Raw genomic sequence first — 19866 nt, 5'->3', positions numbered from 1 at the left:
TACCGGCTTGGGGTGTCCAGAGGTACTTTTCAACTTATACACCCACTTGCATGGCAAAGCCTTCTTACCCGTAGGCAAGGAAACCAAATCCCAAGTGTCATTCTTATGCAAGAAGTCTATCTCAGACTCCATAGCCCTCTCTCAGAAGCGACTGTCACCCCTGCGCATAGCCTCATCATAAGTGAAAGGCTCTCCTGCATTTGTAACCAAGACATAATGTATTGAGGGCTGAAATCTATTAGGTGGACGTCTGTCTCTAGTAGACCGTCTCACGGCAGACTGTGACGCATGCCCAGCTGCATGTCCAATACCCTAACCATGAGCATCTGCTACAGCTGTAGGCTGTCCAACTAGCTGTGCCGGAGCTCTCGGCTCCTCTTGAAATATGACCATGCGGATCTCAACAACTCTCTCAAGCTGCCGATGCATCTTATCTTCATGGAAGACTACATCATGAGACTGTGGATGACTTTCCGCGCCTGTGGATCCCAGAGACGATAACCCATCTCGCCTGCATCCCCATAACCAAGGAAAATACATTTGACACTCTTAGGATCCAGCTTACTTCTCTTGTCCCTGGACACATAGCAAAATGCCTCACATCCAAAGATACGGAGATGCGCATAAGCGGAAGGTTTTCCAATCTATACCTCCTCTACCACATGGAAATCCAAACCACTAGAAGGTGATTTGTTTATGACATGCACAGACAGCTGTACTAACTACCTCAGCCCAAAAGCTCTGTGGTAGGCTTGCATAGCTAAGCATACTACGTACACGCTCCTGGATGGTTCCATTCATCCGCTTAGCCAAACATTCTTGCTTAATACCCCTCAAATCACATAGCTACTTAAAAGCACATGAGACATATTCACCCCCATTATTTGTCCTTAGGCATTTTAGCCTATACCCAGGCTAGTTCTCAACCAATGCAAGCCATCTCTAAAGCACAACCAAGACATCGGATTTTAGCTTAATGGGATAAGCCCAAACTTTCCATGAAAAATCATATATAAAAGTAACAAAATTCTTGGCACCACCCATAGACTGACAAGGCATGGATCCACAGACATCTGAATGTACCAATGCCAAGGGCTCACTCATGCGTAGCCTACCAGACTTCTTATGCGTAGACCTAGTCTCCTGTCATAAAGACAATGCTCACATGAATCAAAACATGCATAATCAAGAGGCGATAAGTACTGCAAACGAGAAAGTATTTTCATTCCCTTCAAAGACATATGGCCCAAATGAGCATGCCAAAGAGATACATGTGGGATAGAACCCACAGACAAAACATGATCAAGGAAAGAAGCTGATGCAATCAAGGGATAGAGGCTGCCAACCTTGGCACCTCTCACAATCACAAGTCTGCCATGAGTGATCTTCCATGCAGAGTCTCCAAAAGATACATGATAACCTGCGTCATCAAGCTGTCCAACTGACATGAGATTGCGTGTCAAAGCAGGTACATGACGTACATCCTGCATAACAAAATTGCTGCCAAAAGGAAACTACAACCTAACATCACTAATATCCACAATATCAAGAGAGTTGTCATCACCCAAGCGTACAGAACTCGAAATAGTACAGTATAAATGAAACCACTCTCGACAAGGTGTCACATGAAAGGACGCACTTGAGTCCAAGAGCCAACACTGTGCATACATAGAGTGTATCTCTATCATCTGCGAAGCACTAGAAGAAGCTGCAAGAATATAATCATCATCATTAACATCCTCAGGCTGCATAACATTGATCTCTTCAATTTTAACACTAGACTTTGCAGGCACTATCCTGCGATCAGAAGACTTATCATGCACTTTGTCTTTCCCCTTATCTTTGCGTCGTTCATTGCGCAAGTCATGGCATTGTAGCCTGATATGACCCTTTTTCCCACAATGGTAATAAGTAACATTTGTATTTTATGCCATGGGATTTGCTACATGATTTCCCACGAGAGACCGAGATTTCAGAGAATCCCGTCCATGGCCATGGCCACTGCCACTATCACTGCGATGCTTTCCATATCCATCATTCCTGCCTCTAACTGTCGTAGCATGCGATACACGAGAGGCATCCAGATTCTTACGGTTAACCTCTTTCTGCAAAAGAGCACTCTCAACATCAGATAATTTCAAGGTAGCAGTAGAGACACATAATACAGTGCGAAATACATCCGATGACTCATTAAGAGTACCAAGCAAGAAAATAGGAGTGACATCCTCTACAAAAGAGATGTCCTGCGAAGTCAAGTTCTTGAGTATAGCATGGAACTGGCTCAAGTGAGCAGACATAGTCATACTCTCCTTCATGCGCAGATCTATAAGTTGCTTCATCCAATACATCTAACTCGCTGGACTTATCTTGTCATAGAGATTCTTGATTTTATCCCACTACCATGCACTCTGTTCTCCCTCAAATACATTGTAATAAACATGTTCTGTGAGAGATAATACAATAGTGGACTTGCATAACTCATCAAGCTCAAGCCATTTCTCATCTGGCATAGTTGCAAGCGAATGCTTGCTCAACTTCAAAGATTTAATCTGCGATTTTTGCACCAACACCTGCAAAACCTGACTCTTCCAATAAGACTAATTCGTACCATCAAGCTTAGTAATGTTGAAAATAGCATGATTAGTGGACAAACTCACCATAATGCTGGCTCAAAGACCGTAGACAATTCAAAACTGCTTGTTGCTTGCTACAGAAAATGACAAAAATCACCAAAATCGAGAGAAAATTGTAAAAAAAAGTGTAACCAAATCTGTTGTCCACCAAGTACTAGTGAAAGTACATCATTTCAGAATATTTCAACATGAAAAATCCATGTCAGTCCATACATATATGCTTGCTGTAATAAATTACAGATTTCAATAAATGAGAGCTAACAGTGCCAAAATCGAATCCCAAGTTAATCAGGTACTGCTAAGACCAAAGCCGACATCATGCAAATATAACAGACATATGACAGTCGATAAGCATGAATCCAACACCCAAACATGTCATACAAACATCTGCTAGTGAGTAAACACAACCCTAGTCAACGGGGCAAAGTGTTCATGACACTACCCAAACTTGATACAAGTAGATGTCAGCTCACAAAGAGAGGCCCAAAGCAAAGAGTTAGCTCATAAGTATCAGAGGAACCAAGACATATAAACCATGCATCATCCTAAAGGGTAAAAGATCCCATATTGTCTCAAAAGCTCAAAGAGCATAGACCACCTGCTCAATGGCTGTCAAGCATCCAAAGACGCTCACACTGACACAAAAGCCGTAAATATCAAGCAACAAAGCTCGAACAAAGCATGTACAAGCACCAGTGACAAGTGTTCAAGATCAAGCATCAATGATACATCTCGAACCTGTAGGCAGTAGAGCATCTGTATGTAGCATCCATAAGCATGTAAGACATCACGTACATCCCAAGATACAACTTTGGCAAGCCAATAAATAGCTCAAATAAAGCTCCGAGAATCCAAGGTCTTGACCAAGCTCCAGTAGCAATAGACTCCAAACAATGTAACTAGCATGTAGTAATGGCATAGGCTAAGCATGTCAAGACCGATCAAACATAAGCAACATACATACCATGACTACATCCAAGACGAAGCATCCAAACGCTTTGCAAAGCGAACTCAAGCTCGACCAACGATTCCGAATCAAAACCAAGCTCTATGTCAAGCCCCAAGTGTCAATATATCACCATATATACCCAAAACATAGCTCAAAAAGCATAGGCATAAGCATATATGAGTAAAATGACTTCAGTCCAACTGTATATAGCAGTGATTTACTGGTTCAAAACTGAGAATTTTTCCTTACATGCACTGGCTGGAGAGAGAACAGGGTGAGCTTGAATCACAACAAAAAGAAGATGATAAAAATGAGGCATCTGAAGTGAGTGAGATCGAACAAGATGTCCATGTTCAGTTGGATACAGATGGAATATCCCTAGTGAAAATTCCAAGTCTGCCAAAGACACCAGAAAACATTACAAGATCGGAATCTTTGGAACTGGGTGCTCGAATCATACGACAGCTGACTGGAAGAAATTTACGTGGAATAGGCTTGTCAATAACTGCTGACAAAGCAAAAAACAACTTTCGAAATATTGACAGTGCTAATGGCGTTATGGTTGGCATCATTAGTTTACTTGGGGCCCTTGTTGCAGAAGGCCATCTGAGACTTCCAAGTTCATCTCTTTCCTCTTTCTCAACATTGAATGCTCCACCAAATCCAATATCAGCACCAATACAAACATCAGCATCAACACCAACATCATCAAGCACCAAAATCAGCTCTAAATGATTGCCAAACAAAAGACATACATTCCCCTAACATCTGCGCATCAAACGGGACCAACCAAGCATCAAATGACAATGCCAAACAAGCTATAGCATCAAATGTCAGTGTAACACTAACATAAACTGCCTATGGACTGCTATGATAGTCCCAAAACAGTATTAAATCAGTCCAAATGCTATGCCAACACATCAACCATCAAAACCAAGCATCAAAGCATGTTCATATGCTCGAACTGGAGCCTTTCCAATTGCCAATGGAGGAAAAGAGTTGCTATTGTGACTATCAATATTGAAGACACATATAGGAGGGTTGCGTGATTGCACCAACTGTAAATGTTGGTCCTAGGGCTGCAAAAAATGATAGCCAAGCTTCGAAGGGGTCCAGTTAAAGCCAATGAAGGCCTCAAACAAGCTCCAGTAATGGAAGAGTAGCCCACATATGAAATGAGAGCTGGGAGTGTAATGACTGCCCTACTTCAAGAGGACTGAAAACTAAGATAAACCCTATAAGGAGTGAATCAATACCTCTGTGAATGCCTTGAGGGGGTGCTCGGAAAGCCAGGGAGCAACGTAAGCTCGAAGGAATTGGATATGGTTGCCGAGAAAGAGACCCAATGCGAGTGGGGAGTTCATGGAAAGCTGAGAATGTCACGAACCAAGCTCAAGAGTCGAAAAGCCGAGCTTTGATACCAATCAGAATGTGAGAAGAATCGAGGCTTGCACTCGATAGCTATGACGAGAGAGCAAGAGCAAGAAAGAGAGGCAAGAAATTGGAACTCCAACAATCACAATGTGTAATCGAGTCTTTCTTTATTCAAATTGTCACTAAAAGAATAAAGAATAAAGTGACGATGACGAGCGCTCGCCACCTACAATGTGCAGTGGCAATGATTGTTAGTGTAGTAATACACAAGCGGCTAGACGAAGACGCCTTTACCCCCAACACTATATAACATATAATGTTTCTATTTCAAGGTCTTAACAAAATTTTGTAATCATCCAAGCAAGACTTATGTAAACATCCCACCTATAATCAATTTCTACATTATCAAAAAAATCTATGACTATAATTGTCACAGAGGTAATAATCTACAGTTCAAACTTGCACTCAAAGTAGTGAGATTTATAACTTTCAAGTCACACAAGCGGCTAGACGAAGACGCCTTTACCCCCAACACTATATAACATACAATGTTTCTATTTCAAGGTCTTAACAAAATTTTGCAATCATCCAAGCAAGACTTATGTAAACATTCCATCTATAATCAATTTCTACATTATAAAAAAAATCTATGACTATAATTGTCACAGAGATAATAATCTACATGAGATTCTAAAAGCCCTATCATTCTTACACTTCCATATGTCTATTATTACCACCATAACTATATCCCAAGTTTCATGGTTGTCATCCTTACTATTGCACTCCACAAACACAACTAGTTTGAAATCCATAGATTCATCAAAACAACTTTACCAATCTAATCCTTCACTCTTCTCCATACCTTTATGACTTTTTGATACTCCCAAAATAGATGCCATACTTGATCAACTTCTATTCTACAAAAAAGACACATATGCCACTTCATTGAGCTATTCTCATGGGATATTTATTCATAATCATTCACCATAAGGCAAAAATCAACTTCTTGGAGAGGGTCTCCCTCTAGACCTTCCTAACTATTCTTACCCAAGTATTGATTCTTACTCAAGAATGCCAAGTTCTCTAATATACAGCCATGTGCATAAAATACTCCATTTACCTACTTTTAAAGCATCCTTAAACCACACCACCACCAAAACAAATTCCCATTAGGTGCAAAGAGAAAATCGAATTCACATTATTGATTGTCCTTGAAATAAACTACAGATTATTGAGCCAATTCATAACTTGTTGTAAGTTAGCCTTTCCTTCCCTTACATTAAATTGAGTTTTAACTTTTGCCACCTCCACAAATGCCATCTGCCTATGAACCCACAAATATTTCCATCTTCCCACCCCTTTGGTTGAGATTCTTGGAGTCAAGTAGGGATTGTCTTCTACCACCCTAAAAGGCGGATCTACAAGTAAAGTTATTAGCTCAAATGATCTACATTAATGAAGAGTCTCATGTTCTATCCTAAGCATCTTCCCAAGTTGCATTCTTGATTATCTCCTACCACAACAATCCTCTATACATCATCATATTGAGAGATTGCAGTCTTCTATTCATCAAAGACAATATCCATCCATTGCATGGACCTTTAGCAATAACAATACTAAATATTCGTCAACCTTAATAAGGTTCAAATCATATCATCCATGAAAAATTAACATATTACTTGTGTCTAAAATAGGAATGCCTTTGATCAACTACCTTTGAGCTTTAAGCTATAGACTTCATGACAAGAGACCCAAAACTGAGGCAAGCAAAAGAGGACCAATGGACAAGCCCGACGCACTAACCTCTTCAATTCAAAGGCATTAGAGCATATCCCATTTAACATGAATAGGGGCTTGTAAGTATAGTTAGGGTTCCTACTCATGAGAGGCTACCTTAACCTTATATTACCATATATATTAGCAAATTCCACACATTGAGCTCTTTTATGGGCACAAACACATCCCTAAGGGTTGTAGGATCACAGTTTCATTGGCATGCTTAGTACTATGTTAATTTCTAGTAACTTAGTGATTACTACTAGCTTCCCCAAAAAAACCAAAATGAAATTAAGCCACTCATCTACCCCACATTGACTGATAAATTAATATGATAAGTGAGCTGGCATAAACAATTTGCAGTATTGTTTATCATAAATATGCATACCCATCACATTAAGCATGTTTGAATCTTGGAGCATAGTACAAGAGTTTACCAATAATATATACTATCAAACTATCAAATGTCAACCTCAAAGCATTCACATGTTACATTGTTCCCTTGAAGACTTATAAGAGATGAATCTCAATTTTCTTGCGCCGGAGTAGATATTGTGAATAATCGACCGAAAATTAAGTTCAGTAGAGTAAATGCCTACTTTTGTCTCACAATCAGTAATACTTAGGCATAAGATTTCCCACTCAGAACACCAGCCCAAAAGCCAGTACAATGAAAACTCTATGCTACAATAACTCAAACATAACATGTAGACTAGTTAGTTATTCGCTTAGCTACCCAAAGCACATGCAAAACATATTGGCAAACTTTAGACTGTCAATACCAAAGTCCAAAAAACAATACATATGGGAAACCAATTTCTCATCAATTTACTAGCTCACATCTTAGTCGTGTAGCAAACTTGAGTGATATTTAGAGGATACAAGGATCCTGTCTGATCCAAGGTCTTTGGTAAGTTCACAGAGAGTGTGTTTGCATGTATGTGCACTTCTATTTTTCAAAAAGTGGTGTTTTCTTTCCTTCAGCTTAACATGCTGACTACTTCCTGGTGCAGAAGATATTGTTACTGGAAGCAAATTAAACCACCAAACTTCCAATCTAGAATCATTATTTGTGTTGCGGGTAGAAGCCACTACCAATTAATATCATCAAAAAGCAGAAACCCTAGGCATCCAAAGGAAAAGGGAGGTCCAAATCCAGGATGGTAGTAGTAAGAAATTCCTTCATACATTAGCTAGCGCAATTCATTGGGTTGAACACAATTAATTGTTAAATTTATTCAGTGATTGAGACACATGCTCACTACAATAGCCAATTAAATTTATTCTGTGATTGAAACACATGCTCACTACAATGGCCAAAATTAAACAAGGTATCTATAACATGCCAGATTTAGTGCCACTTTTATGTGTACAAAACTCGTATGCCCAGTGGCCTTTTAAAACTTCGTAAGGGTTTTATCGCATTCAAACTAGCTTTGTAAGGATTTTACTGTTTAGCAATGGACAGTTGCCACATACTCACTCTGTTCATTGTTTTAGTGCTTAAGACTTCCTTTAGCATAGTCCATGGTTCAGTAGATGAAACCAATCTATACCACCTTCTAAACAAAAAGCCTTTGGCATACAAATAAAAATGACTCACCCAAAAAATAGGCCAATACAGTTTCATGCATAGTCAACAAAATGCCACAAAATCAAACTGATCAAATGAGAATATGTGCACACATTAATAAGGGTCTACAATTTGCAATGTATACGAGTACAAGAAACTTGCTTGAACCCCACCATAGGCTAATCTTCCTGACACTATACAGCTGAGAAAAAATATACCATTCCCTAGTAGTTACTACTCTCGTGATCTCTACACTTCTGTCAAAGTTTGGTCCCAACTAAGTGGCTTTACAAACATGCTAGCTGCCACAGGGTACAGACATCAATAGCCAAAAATCCACCAAGTTCTACGCACACTACATAGCTGAAGAAGAAATACTAAAATAGTTGTTAGTATGTCGCACTCTGCAAACTTCTAAGCTTCAGCCTTCATCTCATGAAGGACCACCCCCAATAAAGTGGCCTTGAAGAAAAGGGCAACTTCGCATGCAGCATGACAAAAAAAAACAAGGCCTGTGTTTTCTCCAGTATGAAGACTCTTACATCAAGGTTAAAAAGAGCATGACAACAAAGATTTCTGAAACGTTCAGTCATAAAACTGGAGCTGGAGGGACATCAACTAATGTTTGAGAAACACCAAGAATCTTTTAGAGGCCTCATAAAGAGGTTCGAAAGGATGTGCGAAAATCGTCCATGAGAGAGGGTTTTCCACATGTTTGGTCAAGCATAGAGCCTGACAGTGGAGTTGAAGAAATCTCAGACTAGACACACACAGAGCATAAAGAAGGTTTTAGAGGCATTTACTCTTTTTTTCTTGCCCCAGGAAAGAATCAATACATTAGCCCAGTTGCCTGTGGCAACACAGGCCTAGAGCTGACAAAAACTAAATTACACAGCTACTTATTGGCAGGCCTTCAGTTAAAACACATTCCTAACCAAATGAAATCACCCATACTTGAGTACTTTTTAATCAGGTTTAACAAATGGCATGCAAGCTTCAAAATAATAATTTAGCTCATTAATGAGAACTCACAGTGACCTCATGCAGGCATTATCAGCATATAGTCAATTAACTTCAAAGAAAATTACAATCTGCACCTAACCTGAGCTTTCAATCCATTTGTCCGTTGTTTTTAGCCTTTTTGTGAAGAAAAGCAAAGGTATAACTTAGTCCAGACACTTCTCGGCTAGGGTGCATATCAACATGTGTCCATCTATGTATTTGTGCTTAAGTCAAATGTTTCATCGCTCGCTTTCACATGTCAGTTTTTATCTGTTTTGAGAATGTATGTCTGCCTTTTCCTGTGCATGTGCCTTGCCTTAATGTTAGCGCAAGTCAAAAGTTTGTGCCTGAGATCTCTGTCTCTGCCTATGGGTACACGTACACATACACACAACACTACTAAAGTGACTGGCTCCCCAAAGTTCAAACAGAGCAGAAAGGGAGAAGCACCAACAGAGACAAAATATACCTTCTCACAGTGGATCCAGAAGTAAAACTGTGACTTAGCATGGTTCAAAATAGGAGCCACAGACCTTCATGCAGTCACGAGTAACAAATCATCAACACAGGCAGGACTCACACACAAACCTAATCTATGGGAAGAGCTAATTAAACCACAGACAAAAGCCATACAGCACTTCAAGCTTCCAAATAAAATATACTCAGTCAACTTGACCACATCCTATGATCGAGGAAACATTGTTTTTGCAGCTTCTCAGAACTAATATTGAGCTGGAATATCAATACCACTGACATCGGACACAACCACTGGTACCCCGCAACTGACTTTAGTGAACCTCCACCACATTCCTAATGAATGTATACTGCTGAACCAACTTGACGAGAGATGACAGCATATACCAGCCACAGACCAACATGTTGACTGACTCCAGACCCATGACGGGGTAAAAAGTGGTGACGCCGACTCTGGACCTCCGTGTGCAAGAAAGCACTCACTGGAACAGTGGCAGCAGCAAATCAATTGACAGCACAAGCACAATGCATAACTATTAGCCTTCAGTAGGTGCTAAAAAACAGTCAATGACTTTGGGAAGAGAATTGATTTATAGACCTCCACTCTTTACCATACATACCAGTTAATTACAAAAAAGGATTGTGCACAAACCTGGTCTGGCGAAGATGAGTTTCCTGATTGCTTTTTCTCTGCAGGCTTTTCTGCTCCACAGCTCCTTCGATTACATTTATTGCGGAAGGGGTAATTGACATTGCCACATTTCTCACAAGTCCAACTGCCACTTGGAGGTGCTGTATCTGAGGTTGAATACACAAACAACCTTAGCAATTATATTGCCCACTACAAAAAGCAGAATGTATACTAGAAATGCACAGAAGGATACCTGAAGCAGAGGACTTCCCTTGTGTTCTAGGTGCCTGGTCCATTAAAAATCATAAGTAAGAACTCGTAAAAGTGTCCACAGCAACTTACAAAGAAAAACTACATAATTCTCACCGGTGCTGCTGGTTTTGGTGTTTCACATTTCCGCATGTTGCAAGTGAGGCGGAAGGCAAAATTAGAATTACCACACTTTGGACAGATCCAATCACCTTCTGATGTACCATCTGGACCTACATAGAGCCTACTTAATATCCATCTAAATCATTGTAAAAAATGTAAAGCAGGAAAAACATCACATAACATGGCAACTGTAAGATTTGATCACCTCCTCGTCTTTTGCGGGAGCCATTCTCCTCTACATGCATTCCACTTCCCGATCCAGGCATCTGATCAACCAGAAACAAAACAATCAAAATCCCTCCATATTATTCCAGCATTACTGTAGTGGGCAAGCATATTTCAACAGAGTGAAAACTTCACACATCACAAAATGTGATTGCAAAAGCAATATTTTAATTACCCCTGGTCCTCGTCCCATGCTTAAACCCATTCCATAGTGCCCATCCATTACGGCCCCTGTACCATACCCTAACCCTACAAAAACCAGGACCCATTTAAAGAGTTTGTAATAGCAAACAATTGACAAGACTAAGGGCTAATGGCTATGATGCACACACATCAGGTTGTAGAAAAAGGAAGTCAATCAATTGCAATATATCATACAGAACTTACCTCCACCAACAAGAGTGCTTGGAGGACCGTATGATGAAGCACCATACGTTGATGCGCCATATGATGATGCCCCGTAAGTGGATGCACCATACGATGATGGACCATATGATGATAATCCACCATATGAAGAAGGAACATTCAAAGAGGTGGAATAATCGTAGGCCAATCCTGCAGGAGAGGGTACACCCATTGGCACACCATAATTCGCAGGCATTCCCAGTTGTACAGGTGGTGGTGCTCCAGGACCACCCATGTACATGGGTGCTCCAACCTGGTCATACACAGGTGCATTCATTGGTCCTCTCTGCAAAAGATGTGATGCAACAAACTAACAAGTCAAAATCCAGATCATAACATGTTTAGTTAGTAATACTTTTTTTTCACTTACATATAACTACCTGTGTACCATGAGATGGCTTAGACGCTCCACACTTGCGCAAATTGCAAGTGGTTCTGAATGCAAAATTCACATTCCCACATTGCGGGCAGGTCCAGTCACCTTCACCTTGAGGAGCTGCAAAAAACTTAGTTACTGGCATTTGCCAAATTATTTGAGTAAAAGCTGTGTGTTAAAAGAACAAACAAGAAAGTCCAATGGACAGAAATACGTCATTCTGAATGTTCAATCTTGTAATGACCACCCCAGCCCTCTTTTGTTCATTTGACAATGAGTTCTTTGATATGTTGTTAAAAATGTCACTGACAGCTACTCCAGTCCATTGAGGACTTCCTTACATCTGGCTCAGCTTAATGTCAATAGTGTTAATCTCAATAGAGTATCTTTTGCCATGCAAAGAAAGAATGCCGGTGATCTAAGAACAAATCCATCTTTTGGGCATCTTGTTTTGTTCACTGCGATCCTTGTGTTATTATTACCATATTGCATGATTGTAACATATAGCTTGCAACATAGTTTACAAGGCAGCCCATTCCATGATGAATGGATCCATTCAAAATGAGCAATCAAAGTTTACCAAGTGATATGCCCTACACCCCAAGATTTCTACATCTGCATGAATCAGAACATACCAATAAAAATGGTAACACTCAGTTATGCCACCCTCTGACAACTTAAACCCTCTATTATAAATTGCATGCTAGTCTGCTTGTGTTGTCTTTCAGTGCCTTGCCCCTTCTATGAAAGTGACTGACGGCCGTTGACATAAGCTTTCACAACATGCAAGAAACAGAGTAGGCCAACTTTCAATGCCTCAATCCCTCTGAGTGACCATTGACATAAGCTTTCACAATTGCAAGAAACAGAGCTAGGCCAACTTTCAGCCCACTGAGTTTACCTTTAGATACTTCTGAACATCAAGTTCTAAAATTTCATTACTTCAAATACTAATAATGAGCTTATCAGTTTGAACTTCAGTAAAAATGTACTTTATCAAGGCATCCACTATCAAAGTTTCCAACTGCCCACTTAGAATATTTCAAGTTTCAAACAAAAACTTTACCATCTCCACGTGCTCTCTTTTGACCACCAGCTCCTCTATGGTCCATCTGTTAACAGTCACAGTTCATCTCATCTCTCCTCTCTCTCTCTCTCTCTCTCTCTCTCTCTCTCTCTCTCTCTCTCTGTGGCCAAAAAGAAATATGAGTAGCAAATAAGGTTCCTCTCTAGCATGGAACTTTGCATCCAGAAAGCAGAGCTGGTACACTTGACGATTAGCTATGAAATACGGTGCCAACGTATAATAGGCAAGGCGTAGATTTCTCATTTTAGAATCATGCAAAGAACATATAACTAATACACTCGCACAATAGGCTCAACAGAAAAGACCATAATGAGCCAAGGTGGAGAACGATCGCCTTCGTCTTCTAGAAACTTTGAAATCAAACAATCAGGTCATAATTTTTCCCATAAGTTTTCCATATGCATATGCATGAGGATATCGAAGTGCATAAAAAGCAAAGTTAGCTCTCCTGACAGTCTAGACAGCTCATACGTGATGAACTATGCTGGGCATGGCTAGGTATTTTTCTATGGCCATTATGATGTGTATTTTGTGAGAATGCCCAGCAAAAGAAGGAATACGAATGCAAAGACAAAGGAACAGAGAGAGACTGCAAGAAAAGAAGAAAGAAATCTGCACTGAACAAGGAAAGAATGCTGAATATAGGACTGATCAGCCCCGGCATGCAGCCCACACATCAGTAAGAGCACCAGATCAAGCTGATGATGACGGCGGCATCAAAGACGGAGGAAGATGACAGAGTGGGAGTGTGCACTGTGCACCTACCAAGGAAGGAGGAAGATGGATGAATGAATGATCTCCCAACTGAGTGGGGAGGGTTATAAATAGCAAAAAATCCCAAAATCTGGTCGACCTGAAATCTAGGGCCAAAATATGGCTGACCAGCAATTAATGCTGGTAAAATGCCTGAAAATCTCAAAAAAATCCCGAAAAGGGTGGACAATGTCCAACAAGTGAGATAGACTGACGAATGTAGAAACTGCCCGAGAAATGCACACAAAATCCCGATGGAGGAGAAAATGCACTAAAAGCTAATAAACTGATAGCTCTAGAATGAGGTACCTCGTCCGTCAAAACAAGTGACAAACAAGTCAAAGCTCTTAAAGTCCTCGTGTGACTTTGAGGCTCACAAGCAGAATATGACAAGGCATGACAATCATGATTGTTAACACCCCCCCTCAGATCCTAGATGTGGCAAAAGGCCAAGGAAGAAACAAATCCTAGGTGGCAAGGGGAAGGCCAATGTTGATGAAGTCCGTTGATGAAGGCTGTTAACAAAGAAGCTCCTCACAATCCTAGGAGACACCCTTTGAAACACTAGGGTCCAAGGAATCCATAACCGCATCACCAAGATTGTCCCCCTCTGAAAGGGATGGGAGGTACAAGGGAACCACCGAAAAAGAGGGTGGGGAATGGGAAGGAACATGTGGAATAGGTGGTGCACAAGCGAGAACGGGTGTAGCAATAGACAACTGCCTCGAAGGACCCTGCATAAGAGAAGGAGAATGGAGCTTATAAAGCCCGCTCTTCTACCAACCTATCACGATAATAGCCCGTGTAGAAGAATCCTCAATACAAACGGCCTACTCGGTGAAGACAACCTGGGTACCAAGCCTAGTAAGGCCATAAACTGAGAGGAGAGAAAAGCCCAATCCGAAACATAAAGAGCCTATGAAAGGGAGCTCGAAGCACGGTCAGGAAACAAAAGCAAAGTGCCAACACCACTGATAGGCACTAAAACAATATCACCAACATTGATTGAACCCTTAGAAGGGCGTAGATCCTACAACAAATCACCTCGTGGAGTCATATAACTAGAAGCTCCACTATCAACAGCTTAGGCCTCTTAAAAGACAAGACTACTATTAAAGAAGGCTCCTCCAAGTCAAGAAGATGAAGAAACACTGACTCATGGATAACCATTGGAGTAAAGGAAGAAGGCTCGAATGCTTTAGCTTCATCCATCACTCCTCGACGAATGAGAGGGTACTTCTTCCAACATTCCTCTAGATGTGTCCCCTTCCCATAGTGTGGGCATTTAGGCTTCTCTGAAACAGAGTCAAAGCCAAAAGAACTCTCCTCATCTTTCTTCTTCCCCCCTCCCAAACCTGTAACAAAAGCTTTGACTTCTCTTTCTTCTTCTTCCCCCCTCCCAGGTTGAGCACACTCATCATGCTCCAAAACAAGTAGGGAAAGCTCCTCCCATATAAGCATCTAACAGGTCCTTGATGTAAGAAGGCTGGTGTAGAAGCCATCAAACTAGGAGATGGCATCTAAGTTAAAAGAACCAGAGCCATACCCTCTGAAGAGGACATCCTACCAGGGACACAAGCTCATCCTTCATATTCTCCAACCTATTAATATGATCCTTCACGGAAGGAGAATCATCAACAGCGAGCATCCGTAATTTCTCCTCGAGATTAATCCGATGGGCAAATGTCTTTTAATGGTACAAAGAAGCATGGTTTGTCCGCACTTCCGCTACTTTCCACAACCTGCGCACATGCACTAGAACAAAATCCTATAAACTCATAAAGAGGAAATATTGGACTCTAGAGTTGAGCCGATCCCATAAAGCCGCACGATCCATCGATGATCCAATGGTGGGATCCTCCACTAGACGAGAAATAAGGTGGCTAACAAACTCCGAAAGATCGAAGGTATCAAGAATACACTCCACCTTAGGTGACCAAAGCGAGTAGTTTGAACCATCAAGCCGGTCCTCTTTGTGTAAAGAAGTGAGTACACCCATCTATATAGAGAGTGCCATGGATGGCATATGCAAACTAGCAGAACATGCCTCTGTGAGACATGGAGAGAACTGAGAGGAGAGGATTCTTGAACAAATGGGCTATGTGACCTCTATTCTTTACAATCCGCACGATATTCACACCGTTATTCGGAGGAGTGCTGAGAAGGCTCCTCATCTGTATCATCAAAGCTGCGAAACTTTTTGTAACACATCTTCAAAATCTTGCTAGACACCCACAAGAATTTTGTGTTTTGGCGGTACACAACCCCGAAACATGAGAAAATGGCTACATGATCACAAGGAAGTCAATGTAGAGGGTTTGTTTAGTGTAAAAATACTAACCCTTGTGCAAAGAAGATGTCGCCTTCAAAAAGAAAGTTGTGTTTTCAGCAAAACGCTGATATGGCAAGACCGCCTGGCAATCTAGGGTGGTCTCCTCTACAAAAAATCTGCTCTCTCTCTCTCTTAGGCGATGATAACATGTGAACATGCGCAACTGAAAAAGGAACATAAACAAAGACAGAGAAACAAAAAGAGAGTGCAAGGAAAGAATAAAGAAATCTACTGAATACAAGAGGATGACTAGTCCTTGCACGCAACCCACAACATCAATAAGGGCACTAGATCAGGCTGATGATAATGACAGCACCGCAAACGGAGGAAGATGACAAAGTGGCAATGTGGTCCTGCCAAGGAAGGAGAAAGATGAATGAATGATTGACCTACCAACTAACTAGGGAGGCTATAAATAGCCAAATACCCCAAAATCTAGCCAACCTGAAATCTCAGGCCAAGATATAGCCGACCAGCATTTAATACTAGTAAAATGCCAAAAAACCTCGAAAAGGGTGGACAATGTCTAGCAAGTGAGATAGACTGACGAATGCAGAAATTGCCCGGGAAATGAATACAAAATCCCCACTAGAGGAGAATATGCACTAAAAGGTAATAAGCCGAGTGTTCTAGAATAAGCTGCCTTCTCCGTCAAAACAAGTGACAAACAAGTCAGAGCTTTTAAAGTCCTTGCTTGACTCAAACTGAGGCTCACAGGCAGCAAATGACAAGGCATGAAAATAATTTTTGCTAACATATTTGGGCATTTCTTGTTGGTCAACCTAATACCATTTATAGCATATTTTTGTTTTATTTATATAGTCGGTCACATCATTACTGCAAGTTCTGTTGGAGAGAGGAAGTTGATGCCAATGCCAACGAGCCAATGACTCACTATTGTGCGTGTCATTTTCATGTTTGGTTCTTCTTTACAGTCTTCTTTTGTATTTTTCTCTTCTGTCCTTGTGTTCATCAATCTATTACAACATTTGTTTATGCTTCCATTTCTACATCCAATTCTAACATGGTATTTGAAACCAATCTTCGTTCTCAAAGAGGGTGATAAAACCTGATCAAGCACACACTTATAACAATTAAGAAATGAACATAAACTGAAATGCACACATTACCATAATAATGTTGGATATTGGACACCTTGTTGAGACCAAAACCAATGCCCCTTATGGTATTTCTTTAATTTGAATTGCTATTGGATAGAGTACAACTAAAATTTCACATTCTCCTCCGCTAATCCAAAAGCCCCTTGCTGCCACAACCGATCAACAAGCAATTTAAGCCAATTGCCCCTTGCTCTTCACCCACAACTTGCACAAATGGAACCACAAACTGGCCAAATACTACCCCAAATCAAATGGGATGGGCCGGTGTCATGAGCACGTGTATTTTTGAAACCTCACTTAACATGTGGATTAATTTTTAATCACATGATTAAGTAAATGTTGCACATGTGAGATGCAACTGGGGTTAAAGTAAATTTACATGCCCAGGACCCAAAGAAATCACAAGATGTCAAAGGCAAAAGTTGATATAAGTCATGCCACACAAGTACTTGGTGGTTTTGGTGCTAGTTGTTGGCTTAGGTCATCCATTTAGCCATAAGTGTCAATTGGTGACACTAGAGAAGTGGCGTTTAATGGCACCTAACGCCAATTTGATGGTCAAAGATGGAGCAGAGATACTCGAGAATGGAAGTTGCCTGGCCAATTTAATTATTGGCTAGTCAGAAGGGCACCCCAAATAATTATTAGATTAATTTTTAGTATTTAAAGATTGTAAGTTAATATTTAATTATAAAAAATGCTCAAAAAACCATTTGGAAAGACTACCACTTATCAAAAATGCCCATGCAAGACTGAAAAACGTCTTTAGAGACTGGAGAGAGGCATTTTTTGAAAATTCAGCCTGCAAGAGAGAGGGAGGAGATGTTGCTGGTCTGATTTGAAGCCATTGGAGAACCTCCTGAGGTAGGCAGGGATAGTATGATTAGATATTATCATTGTATCACAGTATTATATCAAATCACCCATGATTTGAGAAAGAGTGTTAGCAAACTAGATAGCTCGTGTATGAGTCTGAACTATACCAAGCATGGCTAGGTATTTTAGACATTTTCTATGGTCATTATGATATGTATTTGGACATTTATTCCTGGCCGACCTAGCGCCCGCACTAAATGTTGGTTGACCTACTCCCATTTATGGCATATTTTCATCTTATTTATATTGGCCTCCCTCCTCAATCAATCACATCATCACCATAGGTTCAATTAAAGAAAGGGAGTCAATGCCACAAGAGACAAATTTCAATGCAATTACGTTCTAGAAAAATGCATAAGCGCAAGCCAACAGAGGACAAATGCAATTATAAAAGGTCAAAGTTTGGATCGCTTGAGCCCTTTTTTTTTAATATATAGTCAGTGTATGGTTTTCATACACGAAAAGAACCACAAAACCGATAAGTAAAAACAAAAGTGACATCAAAACTGCTACTTGTAGATTTGTACAAAACCATAACTTCAATGATGTGATATGTAAGGCTCACACTTTTCACTAATTGTCAATCAATAATGAAAGTCTAGATACAAAACAAATTCCAAGGCTCAAGCAATCAAGTCAACATTAAGCCTCTTCGGTATACCACAAACTATTGATTGCTTCTTGATAGCCCCTTTAGTCACACTTTGAGATCCAATGTTACAAGGTCATGAATATATAGCCCAAAGCTCTTGGAATAATTAAATTGTGCACATGTGGGATTAAGTTGAATGTGAGTCACAATAACAAACAACCCTAGCTTGGACAATGGGGGCATTAGCAAAAATTGTGGTGGACATGTGCCAATGGATTACTTGGGATAGATCTTGGCCAGAGACATTGAATAACCCCTTGGGAATGACTTTTAGGGTCATGGGGTTTAGTGAATCAAATCATTTAATGTCTCCAGCAAAGGTTTGTGGAAAGTTTCAACACTTTCAAGTTCAAAGTGGTTAAGAATTTAAAATTCGGGCTGGGCAACAACCAAAACTTGGCATGGCCAAGTATTTTTCCTTTTTTAATTTATTAATGGCTAGAAATTAGACAAGAGGCTGAGTTTGCATTAGCAGGTCTGCCACTTGACATTCAGGCATAAACAAAGCCATGTAAGGCTGAGGGAGGCCATTCACGACAGTTCTAGGGGCAGAGAGAGCAGCTGATTTATTATCTAAAGCAATTCACAGCAGCTGAACACAAATATGGGCAGTTTGATAGCTGCTACTTTGTCTGAGTTCACAATTAACCCATGTTTTGCAAAATTTATGTAGTCATCTAAAACAAACAGCAAAAACAAAAAGGAAAGTGTCATGAGAACATGTACTTTTCATCCATTGCTTAGCATTTGGCGTCAACATTAATCGAATGTGCACATGTGATATGCAAGTATTGGTTGGGTACTAGTGGGTGCTTGGAGTCAATTTTGCCCTAGCACATTCAATTGGTCAACAGATATCAATGGTGACATTAGGAACTAAATGCTAGCATTGTATACAAACATAAGACTCACCAAAACCCACCAAGCCATAAACTAATTTCTTCCCTTTCTTACTATTGTTTTAAAACTACATTTGGTGGGCTTTCCCCAAGGCGACACTGAAGATCTACCTCCTTTCATATGTCCCTCGCCTCCTCATATAGATAATCAACCAGTTTCCATTCCTTTAGCCGGCCAAAGGTTTTTAAATTAATGCCATTTTAATTACCAATAAACGCACAAGACCACTTGGGGGTTAAAATGGCCTAGCTAATTTCACTGTGGATGGGCATTATTGCTACTTTTCTCGGCAAGGACACAAGGCTACATTATTTTCAGAATTATTAACTCAAAAAAATAACTAAAAGTGGCTGAA

The 19866-nt window shown here is 40.4% G+C and overlaps 1 protein-coding gene across 6 annotated transcripts in view; it reads right to left on the bottom strand.

The window, feature by feature from the left end:
* Positions 1 to 2359: 2359 nt before the first annotated feature.
* The window catches only part of LOC148019758 (Ran BP2/NZF zinc finger-like superfamily protein), a 30095-nt gene continuing 12588 nt past the window's right edge, over positions 2360 to 19866 (bottom strand). The window contains exons 2-11 of one of the 6 annotated variants that reach the window (XM_087699925.1): positions 12857 to 12902; positions 11795 to 11910; positions 11397 to 11700; positions 11185 to 11258; positions 10990 to 11050; positions 10779 to 10894; positions 10666 to 10699; positions 10434 to 10579; positions 2658 to 2707; positions 2360 to 2570 (exon numbers count right to left, since the gene is read on the bottom strand). In XM_087699925.1, coding sequence (XP_087556051.1) covers positions 2537 to 2570; positions 2658 to 2707; positions 10434 to 10579; positions 10666 to 10699; positions 10779 to 10894; positions 10990 to 11050; positions 11185 to 11258; positions 11397 to 11700; positions 11795 to 11910; positions 12857 to 12902 — 981 coding nt within the window. In that variant the 3' untranslated portion in view covers positions 2360 to 2536. The other 5 variants (XM_087699923.1, XM_087699926.1, XM_087699921.1 and 2 more) reach the window with 5 other exon arrangements.

This window comes from Lygodium microphyllum, chromosome 19, assembly GCF_053477565.2.
Source record: "Lygodium microphyllum isolate KBCC chromosome 19, Lygodium_microphyllum_v1.1.10, whole genome shotgun sequence".
NCBI classification, from domain to species: domain Eukaryota; kingdom Viridiplantae; phylum Streptophyta; class Polypodiopsida; order Schizaeales; family Lygodiaceae; genus Lygodium; species Lygodium microphyllum.
Note: the sequence above shows the minus strand (reverse complement) of the source record. Positions and strands in the feature narration are given on the sequence as shown.